The sequence below is a fragment of the Brachyhypopomus gauderio genome, chromosome 18, assembly GCF_052324685.1.
Source record: "Brachyhypopomus gauderio isolate BG-103 chromosome 18, BGAUD_0.2, whole genome shotgun sequence".
NCBI lineage: Eukaryota > Metazoa > Chordata > Actinopteri > Gymnotiformes > Hypopomidae > Brachyhypopomus > Brachyhypopomus gauderio.
The window spans coordinates 2,349,423-2,364,503 of NC_135228.1; the positions used below are offsets into that span (position 1 = coordinate 2,349,423).

Consider the following 15,081-nt stretch of genomic DNA (forward strand, 5'->3'; position numbering starts at 1 on the left):
TACTGAGTTCAGGTAATGATGATGTATGAATGTGAGCGTTCTACTGAGTACAGGTAATGATGATGTAGGAATGTGAGTCTTGTACTGAGTTCAGGTAATGATGAGTATGAATGTGAGTCTTGTACTGAGTTCAGGTATTGATGATGTAGGAATGTGAGTGTTCTACTGAGTACAGATAATGATGATGTAGGAATGTGAGTCTTGTACTGAGTTCAGGTAATGATGAGTATGAATGTGAGTCTTGTACTGAGTTCATGTAATGATGATGTACGAATGTGAGTGTTCTACTGAGTACAGATAATGATGATGTAGGAATGTGAGTGTTGTACTGAGTTCAGGTAATGATGAGTATGAATGTGAGTGTTGTACTGAGTTCAGGTATTGATGATGTAGGAATGTGAGTGTTGTACTGAGTTCAGGAATTGATGATGTAGGAATGTGAGTGTTCTGAGTTCAGGTAGTGGTTATATAGGAATGTGAGTGTTCTACTGAGTTCAGGTAATGATGTATGAATGTGAGTGTTCTACTGAGTTCAGGTAATGATGTATGAATGTGAGTGTTGTACTGAGTTTAGGTAATGATGTATGAATGTGAGTGTTGTACTGAGTTCAGGTAATGACGAGTATGAATGTGAGTGTTGTACTGAGTTCAGGTATTGATGATGTAGGAATGTGAGTGTTCTACTGAGTTCAGGTAATTATGTAGAAATGTGAGTGTTCTACTGAGTTCAGGAATTGATGATGTAGGAATGTGAGTGTTCTGAGTTCAGGTAGTGGTTATATAGGAATGTGAGTGTTGTACTGAGTTCAGGTAATGATGATGTATGAATGTGAGTGTTCTACTGATTTCAGGTAATGATGTAGGAATGTGAGTGTTGTACTGAGTTCAGGTATTGATGATGTAGGAATGTGAGTGTTGTACTGAGTTCAGGTATTGATGATGTAGGAATGTGAGTGTTCTGAGTTCAGGTAGTGGTTATATAGGCATGTGAGTGTTATACTGAGTTCAGGTAATGATGATGTAGGAATGTGAGCGTTCTACTGAGTACAGGTAATGATGATGTAGGAATGTGAGTCTTGTACTGAGTTCAGGTAATGATGAGTATGAATGTGAGTGTTGTACTGAGTTCAGGTATTGATGATGTAGGAATGTGAGTGTTCTGAGTTCAGGTAGTGGTTATATAGGAATGTCAGTGTTCTGCTGATCACAGGTATTGATGATGTAGGAATGTGAGTGTTCTACTGTGTTCAGGTTAGGCTGACGTAGGGAATTTGACTGAGAAATTGAGCTGCTCTTCCGTTTGTTTTATGTGGCCAACTTGAATATAACTTACACTTAATAAATAAGAAGGACCAAAATATTTGCTAGAATTACTGTACTGTTTGACATATTTCTATAATTTCTTAACAATGAATGTAAAATACACATTGTATCAATAGACATACATACATATTAAATTACATGTCCACTGTTTAAACACACATTATTTTATTTTGGTATTAATATCTTATTTATTGTATGCTTTAGTCTGATTAAGGGTAACAGATTAGACTCACCTGATCCCAGTTGTGTGTCTATGAAGAGTGACTGGTCAATGGAGCCTCCACATCACTTCAGAGAAGGAGAGAATCCTACTGATCTTAGGTAATTATGTAAGAATGTGAGTGTTGTACTGAGTTCAGGTAATTATGTAGAAATGTGAGTGTTGTACTGAGTACAGGTAATGATGATGTAGGAATGTGAGTGTTGTCCTGAGTTCAGGTAATGATGAGTATGAATGTGAGTGTTGTACTGAGTTCAGGAAATGATAATGTATGAATATGAGTGTTGTACTGAGTTCAGGTAATGATGATGTACGAATGTGAGTGTTCTACTGAGTACAGGTATTGATGATGTAGAAATGTGAGTGTTGTACTGAGTTCAGGTAGTGGTTATATAGGAATGTCAGTGTTCTGCTGATCACAGGTATTGATGATGTAGGAATGTGAGTGTTCTACTGTGTTCAGGTTAGGCTGATGTAGGGAATTTGACTGAGAAATTAAGCTGCTCTTACGTTTGTTTTATGTGGCCAACTTGAATATAACTTACACTTAATAAATAAGAAGGACCAAAATATTTGCTAGAATTACTGTACTGTTTGACATATTTCTATAATTTCTTAACAATGAATGTAAAATACACATTGTATCAATAGACATACATACAAATTAAATTACATGTCCTCTGTTTAAACACACATTATTTTATTTTGGTATTAATATCTTATTCATTGTATGCTTTAGTCTGATTAAGGGTAACAGATTAGACTCACCTGATCCCAGTTGTGTGTCTATGAAGAGTGACTGGTCAATGGAGCCTCCACATCACTTCAGAGAAGGAGAGAATCCTACTGATCTTAGGTAATTATGTAAGAATGTGAGTGTTGTACTGAGTTCAGGTAATTATGTAGAAATGTGAGTGTTCTACTGAGTTCAGGTAATGATGATGTAGGAATGTGAGTGTTGTACTGAGTTCAGGTAATTATGTAGAAATGTGAGTGTTCTACTGAGTTCAGGTAATGATGATGTAGGAATGTGAGTGTTGTACTGAGTACAGGTAATGATGATGTAGGAATGTGAGTGTTGTACTGAGTTCAGGTAATGATGAGTATGAATGTGAGTGTTGTACTGAGCTCAGGTAATGATGATGTATGAATGTGAGTGTTGTACTGAGTTCAGGTAATGACGAGTATGATTGTGAGTGTTGTACTGAGTTCAGGTATTGATGATGTAGGAATGTGAGTGTTGTACTGAGTTCAGGTATTGATGATGTAGGAATGTGAGTGTTGTACTGATTTCAGGTATTGATGATGTAGGAATGTGAGTGTTCTGAGTTCAGGTATTGATGATGTAGGAATGTGAGTGTTGTACTGAGTTCAGGAATTGATGATGTAGGAATGTGAGTGTTCTGAGTTCAGGTAGTGGTTATATAGGAATGTGAGTGTTGTACTGAGTTCAGGTAATGATGATGTATGAATGTGAGTGTTCTACTGATTTCAGGTAATGATGTAGGAATGTGAGTGTTGTACTGAGTTCAGGTATTGATGATGTAGGAATGTGAGTGTTGTACTGAGTTCAGGTATTGATGATGTAGGAATGTGAGTGTTCTGAGTTCAGGTAGTGGTTATATAGGCATGTGAGTGTTATACTGAGTTCAGGTAATGATGATGTAGGAATGTGAGCGTTCTACTGAGTACAGGTAATGATGATGTAGGAATGTGAGTCTTGTACTGAGTTCAGGTAATGATGAGTATGAATGTGAGTGTTGTACTGAGTTCAGGTATTGATGATGTAGGAATGTGAGTGTTCTGAGTTCAGGTAGTGGTTATATAGGAATGTCAGTGTTCTGCTGATCACAGGTATTGATGATGTAGGAATGTGAGTGTTCTACTGTGTTCAGGTTAGGCTGACGTAGGGAATTTGACTGAGAAATTGAGCTGCTCTTCCGTTTGTTTTATGTGGCCAACTTGAATATAACTTACACTTAATAAATAAGAAGGACCAAAATATTTGCTAGAATTACTGTACTGTTTGACATATTTCTATAATTTCTTAACAATGAATGTAAAATACACATTGTATCAATAGACATACGTACATATTAAATTACATGTCCACTGTTTAAACACACATTATTTTATTTTGGTATTAATATCTTATTTATTGTATGCTTTAGTCTGATTAAGGGTAACAGATTAGACTCACCAGATCCCAGTTGTGTGTCTATGAAGAGTGACTGGTCAATTGAGCCTCCACATCACGGAGAAGGAGAGAATCCTACTGATCTTAGGTAATGATGTATGAATGTGAGTGTTCTACTGAGTTCAGGTAATGATGATGTATGAATGTGAGTGTTCTACTGAGTACAAGTAATGATGATGTAGGAATGTGAGTCTTGTACTGAGTTCAGGTAATGATGAGTATGAATGTGAGTGTTGTACTGAGTTCAGGTAATGATGATGTAGGAATGTGAGTGTTGTACTGAGTTCAGGTAATGATGTATGAATGTGAGTGTTGTACTGAGTCCAGGTAATGATGATGTAGGAATGTGAGTGTTGTACTGAGTTCAGGTAATGATGAGTATGAATGTGAGTGTTGTACTGAGCTCACGTAATGATGATGTATGAATGTGAGTGTTCTACTGAGTACAGGTAATGATGATGTAGGAATGTGAGTGTTGTACTGAGTTCAGGTAATGACGAGTATGAATGTGAGTGTTGTACTGAGTTCAGGTATTGATGATGTAGGAATGTGAGTGTTGTACTGAGTTCAGGTATTGATGATGTAGGAATGTGAGTGTTCTGAGTTTACGTAGTGGTTATATAGGAATGTGAGTTTTATACTGAGTTCAGGTAATGATGATGTAGGAATGTGAGTGTTCTACTGAGTTCAGGTAATGATGTATGAATGTGAGTGTTCTACTGAGTACAAGTAATGATGATGTAGGAATGTGAGTCTTGTACTGAGTTCAGGTAATGATGAGTATGAATGTGAGTGTTGTACTGAGTTCAGGTATTGATGATGTAGGAATGTGAGTGTTGTACTGAGTTCAGGAATTGATGATGTAGGAATGTGAGTGTTCTGAGTTCAGGTAGTGGTTATATAGGAATGTGAGTGTTGTACTGAGTTCAGGTAATGATGATGTATGAATGTGAGTGTTCTACTGATTTCAGGTAATGATGTATGAATGTGAGTGTTCTACTGAATGTGAGTGTTGTACTGAGTTCAGGTAATGATGATGTAGGAATGTGAGTGTTGTACTGAGTTCAGGTAATGATGATGTAGGAATGTGAGTGTTGTACTGAGTTCAGGTATTTATGTAGAAATGTGAGTGTTCTACTGAGTTCAGGTAATGATGATGTATGAATGTGAGTGTTCTACTGAGTTCAGATAATGATGATGTAGGAATGTGAGTGTTGTACTGAGTTCAGGTATTGATGATGTAGGAATGTGAGTGTTCTGAGTTTAGGTAGTGGTTATATAGGAATGTGAGTGTTATACTCAGTTCAGGTAATGATGATGTAGGAATGTGAGTGTTCTACTGAGTTCAGGTAATGATGTATGAATGTGAGTGTTCTACTGAGTTCAGGTAATGATGATGTATGATTGTGAGCGTTCTTCTGAGTACAGGTAATGATGATGTAGGAATGTGAGTGTTGTACTGAGTTCAGGTAATTATGTAGAAATGTGAGTGTTCTACTGAGTTCAGGTAATGATGATGTATGAATGTGAGTGTTCTACTGAGTTCAGGTAATGATGATGTATGAATGTTAGTGTTCTACTGAGTACAGGTAATGATGATGTAGGAATGTGAGTGTTGTACTGAGTTCAGGTAATGATGATGTATGAATGTGAGTGTTCTACTGATTTCAGGTAATGATGTATGAATGTGAGTGTTCTACTGAATGTGAGTGTTGTACTGAGTTCAGGTAATGATGATGTAGGAATGTGAGTGTTCTACTGAGTACAGATAATGATGATGTAGGAATGTGAGTCTTGTACTGAGTTCAGGTAATGATGAGTATGAATGTGAGTCTTGTACTGAGTTCAGGTATTGATGATGTAGGAATGTGAGTGTTGTACTGAGTTTAGGAATTGATGATGTAGGAATGTGAGTGTTCTGAGTTCAGGTAGTGGTTATATAGGAATGTGAGTGTTCTACTGAGTTCAGGTAATGATGTATGAATGTGAGTGTTCTACTGAGTTCAGGTAATGATGTATGAATGTGAGTGTTGTACTGAGTTTAGGTAATGATGTATGAATGTGAGTGTTGTACTGAGTTCAGGTAATGACGAGTATGAATGTGAGTGTTGTACTGAGTTCAGGTATTGATGATGTAGGAATGTGAGTGTTCTACTGAGTTCAGGTAATTATGTACAAATGTGAGTGTTCTACTGAGTTCAGGAATTGATGATGTAGGAATGTGAGTGTTCTGAGTTCAGGTAGTGGTTATATAGGAATGTGAGTGTTGTACTGAGTTCAGGTAATGATGATGTATGAATGTGAGTGTTCTACTGATTTCAGGTAATGATGTAGGAATGTGAGTGTTGTACTGAGTTCAGGTATTGATGATGTAGGAATGTGAGTGTTGTACTGAGTTCAGGTATTGATGATGTAGGAATGTGAGTGTTCTGAGTTCAGGTAGTGGTTATATAGGCATGTGAGTGTTATACTGAGTTCAGGTAATGATGATGTAGGAATGTGAGCGTTCTACTGAGTACAGGTAATGATGATGTAGGAATGTGAGTCTTGTACTGAGTTCAGGTAATGATGAGTATGAATGTGAGTGTTGTACTGAGTTCAGGTATTGATGATGTAGGAATGTGAGTGTTCTGAGTTCAGGTAGTCGTTATATAGGAATGTCAGTGTTCTGCTGATCACAGGTATTGATGATGTAGGAATGTGAGTGTTCTACTGTGTTCAGGTTAGGCTGATGTAGGGAATTTGACTGAGAAATTGAGCTGCTCTTCCGTTTGTTTTATGTGGCCAACTTGAATATAACTTACACTTAATAAATAAGAAGGACCAAAATATTTGCTAGAATTACTGTACTGTTTGACATATTTCTATAATTTCTTAACAATGAATGTAAAATACACATTGTATCAATAGACATACATACATATTAAATTACATGTCCACTGTTTAAACACACATTATTTTATTTTGGTATTAATATCTTATTTATTGTATGCTTTAGTCTGATTAAGGGTAACAGATTAGACTCACCTGATCCCAGTTGTGTGTCTATGAAGAGTGACTGGTCAATGGAGCCTCCACATCACTTCAGAGAAGGAGAGAATCCTACTGATCTTAGGTAATTATGTAAGAATGTGAGTGTTGTACTGAGTTCAGGTAATTATGTAGAAATGTGAGTGTTGTACTGAGTACAGGTAATGATGATGTAGGAATGTGAGTGTTGTCCTGAGTTCAGGTAATGATGAGTATGAATGTGAGTGTTGTACTGAGTTCAGGAAATGATAATGTATGAATATGAGTGTTGTACTGAGTTCAGGTAATGATGATGTACGAATGTGAGTGTTCTACTGAGTACAGGTATTGATGATGTAGAAATGTGAGTGTTGTACTGAGTTCAGGTAGTGGTTATATAGGAATGTCAGTGTTCTGCTGATCACAGGTATTGATGATGTAGGAATGTGAGTGTTCTACTGTGTTCAGGTTAGGCTGATGTAGGGAATTTGACTGAGAAATTAAGCTGCTCTTACGTTTGTTTTATGTGGCCAACTTGAATATAACTTACACTTAATAAATAAGAAGGACCAAAATATTTGCTAGAATTACTGTACTGTTTGACATATTTCTATAATTTCTTAACAATGAATGTAAAATACACATTGTATCAATAGACATACATACAAATTAAATTACATGTCCTCTGTTTAAACACACATTATTTTATTTTGGTATTAATATCTTATTCATTGTATGCTTTAGTCTGATTAAGGGTAACAGATTAGACTCACCTGATCCCAGTTGTGTGTCTATGAAGAGTGACTGGTCAATGGAGCCTCCACATCACTTCAGAGAAGGAGAGAATCCTACTGATCTTAGGTAATTATGTAAGAATGTGAGTGTTGTACTGAGTTCAGGTAATTATGTAGAAATGTGAGTGTTCTACTGAGTTCAGGTAATGATGATGTAGGAATGTGAGTGTTGTACTGAGTTCAGGTAATTATGTAGAAATGTGAGTGTTCTACTGAGTTCAGGTAATGATGATGTAGGAATGTGAGTGTTGTACTGAGTTCAGGTAATGATGTATGAATGTGAGTGTTGTACTGAGTACAGGTAATGATGATGTAGGAATGTGAGTGTTGTACTGAGTTCAGGTAATGATGAGTATGAATGTGAATGTTGTACTGAGCTCAGGTAATGATGATGTATGAATGTGAGTGTTGTACTGAGTTCAGGTAATGACGAGTATGATTGTGAGTGTTGTACTGAGTTCAGGTATTGATGATGTAGGAATGTGAGTGTTGTACTGAGTTCAGGTATTGATGATGTAGGAATGTGAGTGTTGTACTGATTTCAGGTATTGATGATGTAGGAATGTGAGTGTTCTGAGTTCAGGTATTGATGATGTAGGAATGTGAGTGTTGTACTGAGTTCAGGAATTGATGATGTAGGAATGTGAGTGTTCTGAGTTCAGGTAGTGGTTATATAGGAATGTGAGTGTTGTACTGAGTTCAAGTAATGATGATGTATGAATGTGAGTGTTCTACTGATTTCAGGTAATGATGTAGGAATGTGAGTGTTGTACTGAGTTCAGGTATTGATGATGTAGGAATGTGAGTGTTGTACTGAGTTCAGGTATTGATGATGTAGGAATGTGAGTGTTCTGAGTTCAGGTAGTGGTTATATAGGCATGTGAGTGTTATACTGAGTTCAGGTAATGATGATGTAGGAATGTGAGCGTTCTACTGAGTACAGGTAATGATGATGTAGGAATGTGAGTCTTGTACTGAGTTCAGGTAATGATGAGTATGAATGTGAGTGTTGTACTGAGTTCAGGTATTGATGATGTAGGAATGTGAGTGTTCTGAGTTCAGGTAGTGGTTATATAGGAATGTCAGTGTTCTGCTGATCACAGGTATTGATGATGTAGGAATGTGAGTGTTCTACTGATTTCAGGTTAGGCTGATGTAGGGAATTTGACTGAGAAATTGAGCTGCTCTTACGTTTGTTTTATGTGGCCAACTTGAATATAACTTACACTTAATAAATAAGAAGGACCAAAATATTTGCTAGAATTACTGTACTGTTTGACATATTTCTATAATTTCTTAACAATGAATGTAAAATACACATTGTATCAATAGACATACGTACATATTAAATTACATGTCCACTGTTTAAACACACATTATTTTATTTTGGTATTAATATCTTTTTTATTGTATGCTTTAGTCTGATTAAGGGTAACAGATTAGACTCACCAGATCCCAGTTGTGTGTCTATGAAGAGTGACTGGTCAATTGAGCCTCCACATCACGGAGAAGGAGAGAATCCTACTGATCTTAGGTAATGATGAGTATGAATGTGAGTGTTGTACTGAGTTCAGGTATTGATGATGTAGGAATGTGAGTGTTGTACTGAGTTCAGGAATTGATGATGTAGGAATGTGAGTGTTCTGAGTTCAGGTAGTGGTTATATAGGAATGTGAGTGTTGTACTGAGTTCAGGTAATGATGATGTATGAATGTGAGTGTTCTACTGATTTCAGGTAATGATGTATGAATGTGAGTGTTCTACTGAATGTGAGTGTTGTACTGAGTTCAGGTAATGATGATGTAGGAATGTGAGTGTTGTACTGAGTTCAGGTAATGATGATGTAGGAATGTGAGTGTTGTACTGAGTTCAGGTATTTATGTAGAAATGTGAGTGTTCTACTGAGTTCAGGTAATGATGATGTATGAATGTGAGTGTTCTACTGAGTTCAGATAATGATGATGTAGGAATGTGAGTGTTCTGAGTTTAGGTAGTGGTTATATAGGAATGTGAGTGTTATACTCAGTTCAGGTAATGATGATGTAGGAATGTGAGTGTTCTACTGAGTTCAGGTAATGATGATGTATGAATGTGAGTGTTGTACTGAGTTCAGGTAATGACGAGTATGATTGTGAGTGTTGTACTGAGTTCAGGTATTGATGATGTATGAATGTGAGTGTTGTACTTAGTTCAGGTAATGATGAGTATGAATGTGAGTGTTGTACTGAGTTCAGGTATTGATGATGTAGGAATGTGGGTGTTCTGAGTTCAGGTAGTGGTTATATAGGAATGTCAGTGTTCTGCTGATCACAGGTATTGATGATGTAGGAATGTGAGTGTTCTACTGTGTTCAGGTTAGGCTGATGTAGGGAATTTGACTGAGAAATTGAGCTGCTCTTACGTTTGTTTTATGTGGCCAACTTGAATATAACTTACACTTAATAAATAAGAAGGACCAAAATATTTGCTAGAATTACTGTACTGTTTGACATATTTCTATAATTTCTTAACAATTAATGTAAAATACACATTGTATCAATAGACATACGTACATATTAAATTACATGTCCACTGTTTAAACACACATTATTTTATTTTGGTATTAATATCTTATTCATTGTATGCTTTAGTCTGATTAAGGGTAACAGATTAGACTCACCTGATCCCAGTTGTGTGTCTATGAAGAGTGACTGGTCAATGGAGCCTCCACATCACTTCAGAGAAGGAGAGAATCCTACTGATCTTAGGTAATTATGTAAGAATGTGAGTGTTGTACTGAGTTCAGGTAATTATGTAGAAATGTGAGTGTTCTACTGAGTTCAGGTAATGATGTAGAAATGTGAGCGTTATACTGAGTTCAGGTATTGATGATGTAGGAATGTGAGTGTTCTGAGTTCAGGTAGTGGTTATATAGGAATGTCAGTGTTCTGCTGATCACAGGTATTGATGATGTAGGATTGTGAGTGTTCTACTGTGTTCAGGTTAGGCTGACGTAGGGAATTTGACTGAGAAATTGAGCTGCTCTTCCGTTTGTTTTATGTGGCCAACTTGAATATCACTTACACTTAATAAATAAGAAGGACCAAAATATTTGCTAGAATTACTGTACTGTTTGACATATTTCTATAATTTCTTAACAATGAATGTAAAATACACATAGACATACTGTCACGTTGTGAGGGGGCCCCCTGCCGGTCGCCCCCATTTACAGCGGCAGCCGTCCAGTTTTGGTCACGTGATGTTCGTCCCTCAGGTGGGCGGGACCTGTGATCCGTCTCACCTGAGGGTCGTTTGTTTGTCTATATATGTCTTGTCTTTGTACCAGTTGACTGCTGGTTATTATTTCCTTCATTTGGAACAATGCACGGGTTTTTGGTTTGCACACTTTCTATTAAACCATCCTACTTCCCTGAGACTTGGCGTGATCGCTTCCTTTTTAGTTGCTCACCCTGCCCATCACAGAATAACCAGCCACCCTTCGGAAGCCGCCAGTCTCCTTTACTTTCTCCTTCGTTCGTGGTCATGTCTCGTGGTGAGTGTTTGTCTACGTGGTGTGTGTTTGTCGTGTATTGTCTGAGAGTGTGTTGAGTCGGTCCCCACTCGTCCCGCCGTGTTTAAATGTTGTTTGTGTAAGAACCGTAAGTAACACGGCGGTGATTCCAACTGATTCTCCGGAGGTGATTCTCCGGAGGGGCCCCCCCTAAATATGTCTTTAGGGGGGAGCTATGGGATTCCTGAGCCACGACATGTGGCTCAGAAGGCGCAACTCCCTTAGGAGACCTGCCCGTTTGGGAGGGACCCCTGAGCAAGGAGGAGCCCCTGTACCCTTTATGTAGGCTGAGGATACCTGGGGTGTACGGACAGTGTGTCTCCTCAAGCCAAGAAGGGGTCCCCTCCCCCCTGGGTAAAGGGGGGTCAAAGGTCGGAGTAAGTGCACGTTATGTGTTGTATGTTGTCTGTGTGTGTGTGTGTGTGATGTGTTGCAGGTCACTCCTGGTGGTGGACTGCGGCACTCCCGGACCTAGTGGGGTCTCCAGGCGGAGACTCTCCCCTTCGAGCTCGGGGTGACCAGCGTGTCCCTGATGCGCATTGCCAGGGCCCTGGTCTCTGGCGCTCCTGGGTTGGGTGGAGGAGTCCACCTTGAGATGAGGGGCCCCCGGGAGGGGTTCACTCCCCAGGAGTCTGGGGTGACCCCTAGCGAAAAGGGCAGGGGTCAGCTCCGAGCGAAGAGGTAGGTTCGGGAGGTGGTCGGTGGAAGCCGTGGTCGCACCCCAGTGTGGCAGCCTGCACACATGTTGGGCTGTGTGTTCCCGGTCCGCACACAGCGGTGGGGCTTACAGTATGTAGGAATGTGTTGTACTGAGTTCAGGTAATGATGATGTAGGAATGTGAGTGTTGTACTGAGTTCAGGTAATGATGATGTAAGAATGTGAGTGTTGTACTGAGTTCAGTTAATGTTGATGTAGGAATAGGGATGTCCCGATCCAGCTTTTTGAACTTCCGATCCGATACCGATATTTATTTGCACTTCCGATCCGATACCATTATCGGCAGATACCGATACCGGCCTATCCTAGCATGTATTAAAGTTTAAGTTATTTAGCCAACTTACTTTGTTGTTAAACTCATGTTGAAAAGCGTTTTACTCTTGAAAACAAGTAGCCAGCTGAATTAGGTGTGTTTGAATAATACACAATGGTTGGTAAGGAGAAACTGAACTGTTTATTTAGCAATGAATAAACTCAAAATAGACAAAATAATAATAATAAATAACAAAGAAATGGCATCAGTAAACCAAGGCTTAAAAAGCCATAAGTGCAAATAATATTGTAAATTGTTTTAAAAAAGCAAAACACACAACCTGAGTAGAAAATAGTCTATTAACAGCATCAGTACTCATGAGTGCTGTGCTCATCAGTGCTCTTAAACAAGTGTAAACCAAAGCTTAAAAATAAAATCAGTGTAAATATCGTAAACTATTTAAAAGCAAAATGCCTTCTACTCCCCAATCTCCTCCACACATTGCTGCTCAATCCTCATCTACACACTCTCTTCAATTCCAACTGTTTGCCCTTCCTACAGTCCAAGCATGATGGGGAGATTCTTTTTTACAATGATGAGCATTTCAATATGTCTTCGGTTTTCTTTGGAAACTCTTCATGTTGTTTATGGTGGTATTTCGCTAAATGCTTGATTAGATTGGTTGTATTAAAAGTTCTTACAGCTTTACCACCACACTTGACTTTACTGTGGCATATGTTGCACTCTACCTCTTTGTCTTTGTCGTCCTTTAAGGTAAAATCATCCCACACAACTGACATTTTTACAGATAACTTCAAATTTACATGGCCGTCTTAATGGTTAGGAGATGCCACTGAGCTAAATTAGGGAAACGCTATGCTCGTGTGCTGAGAGTATGCTGGAAAATGCGGACCGGATTTTACTCTCACTGGTGAAAACACAGCAAAAACTGGAATGGATTATCTAAATTGGTGCGCTGGAAATCCCGGATTGGACTAGATCGGCATTTTCTCGTGCCTGCCAATCTGATGCCGATATGCATTTTTTGCAAATATCTGCGACGATATTTGGATCGGATTGGGACAAGCCTATGCAGGAATGTGAGTGTTGTACTGAGTTCAGGTAATGATGAGGGGGGGGGGGGGGGGGGGGGGGGGGGGGATACGTTGCTACCTCACCCCGGTAAGAAAAAATCCATACCGTCACAGCCCTATGTGAGTGTTGTGCTGAGTTCAGGTAATGATGATGTAGGAATGTGTGTTCTACTGAACATCTGTGCTTCACACATTGGACACATCTGGCCATTTACACACATTTACCCAAAGATTATCTTACCCAGAAAAGATGAACGAATCATGGCTGGATGCAGGTGTGAGTCACAAAGATGTTTACTTTGAAAGTGACACATTAAAATGCGCCATCACATAAAATTCATGAACAACAGAAAACTCAGACAGAGAGGACTAAACATGTCAGGGTGTGGCCATCACGGAAACACGAATCAAAACGAGACCTTTACTGTAAAAACAAACTGAACAAAATAAATTTGTTGTCAACAAGATTATGAAACAATTCCATATTGGAGTCTTTTTATCTGGAGAATGGAATCAGGGGAATGGATGTGAGAAGTAGCAGTGTGTGTGCACGTAGGAAGTGTAGCGAAATGTTTAGATCCAACGGATCAGTGTGTTACATGTCCACATAGTCTTGCTAATACAGTGGGGAGAACAAGTATTTGATACACTGCTGATTTTTCAGGTTTTCCCACTTGCAAAGCATGTAGAAGACTGTAATTTTTATCATAGGTACTCTTCAACTGTGAGTGATGGAATCTAAAACAAAAATCCAGAAAAATACATTGTATGATTTTTAAATAATTAATTTCCATTTTATTGTTTGAAATATGTATTTGATCACCTATCAACCAGTAAGAATCTTGGCTCTCACAGACATGTTACTTCTTCTTTAAGAAGCCCTCGTTTGAACTCGTTACCTGTATAAAAGACACCTGTCCACACACTCAATCAGTCAGACTCCAGCATCTCCACAATGCCCAAGACCAGAGAGCTGTGTAAGGACATCAGGGATAAAATTGTAGACCTGCACAAGGCTGGGATGGGCTACAGGACAATAGGCAAGCAGCTTGGTGAGAAGGCAACAACTGTTGGTGCAATTATTAGAAAATGGAAGAAATGCAAAATAATGGAAAATCCCCCTCGGTCTGGGGCGCTATGCAAGATCTCACCTTGTGGAGCATCAATGATCTTGAGGAAGGTGAGGAATGAGCCCAGAACTACATGGCAGGACCTGGTCAATGACCTGAATAGAGCTGGGACCACAGTCTCAAAGAAAACAATCAGTAACACACTACACCGTCAAGGATTAAAATCCTGCAGTGCACCCAAGGTGCCCTTTGTCACGTAGGGCTACGCCCCCCTCTCCCCGCTGTCACTCCAATGTCTGTTCCTCGTGTTTTCTGTTATTCCTTGCCTGTTTATCCCGCCCTGCTCGTTGTCTCCGTGATTCCTCGTTTGTTTCCACGCCCCCGTGTCATTGTTATCACCTGTTCCTTGTTTCAGTTCTATGTATTTAAGTCCCGTCATTCCCCCAGTCGAGTCATCCGTGGTTTTGTCTACTCTGTCAGTTTGCTTTGTTCATGTAGTTGTCTGATCTTCATTGCCGTGAGTTCTGCCGTGTTGTGTGCGTTTTGGTTTACCCGTCCTCCGTTGTTTGCCTGCCTTGTTGTTTCCCTCGTCCGGGATTATGCCTGTCTACGTTTCATGTCTGGATAGCCTGCCCGTGATGACCCCTGCCTGTATATATGACTTTGAGTTTGGTATTCCCGGCATTAAATCTCGCTCATCTCAGCATTTGTGTCCGTCTCCTCGCTCCGTGGCGCGAGCCACGTTACACCCTTCCTCAAGCCAACGCATGTCAAAGCCCGTCTGAAGTTTGCACATGACCATCTGAATGATCCAGAGGAGGAATGGGAGAAGGTCATGTGGTCTGATGAGACA

General features: G+C 39.2%; 1 protein-coding gene across 7 annotated transcripts in view; it reads left to right on the plus strand.

The window, feature by feature from the left end:
- LOC143481733 (NACHT, LRR and PYD domains-containing protein 3-like) overlaps positions 1 to 15,081 on the plus strand; it is a 77,431-nt gene that overhangs the window by 4,058 nt on the left and 58,292 nt on the right. For 4 of the 7 annotated variants that reach the window (XM_076979842.1, XM_076979839.1, XM_076979845.1 and 1 more), the window contains 7 exons: positions 1,528 to 1,644; positions 2,283 to 2,399; positions 3,715 to 3,828; positions 6,739 to 6,855; positions 7,494 to 7,610; positions 8,964 to 9,077; positions 10,174 to 10,290. In XM_076979842.1, coding sequence (XP_076835957.1) covers positions 1,528 to 1,644; positions 2,283 to 2,399; positions 3,715 to 3,828; positions 6,739 to 6,855; positions 7,494 to 7,610; positions 8,964 to 9,077; positions 10,174 to 10,290 — 813 coding nt within the window. The remainder of the gene's footprint in view (positions 1 to 1,527; positions 1,645 to 2,282; positions 2,400 to 3,714; positions 3,829 to 6,738; positions 6,856 to 7,493; positions 7,611 to 8,963; positions 9,078 to 10,173; positions 10,291 to 15,081) is intronic. The other 3 variants (XM_076979840.1, XM_076979841.1, XM_076979844.1) reach the window with 3 other exon arrangements.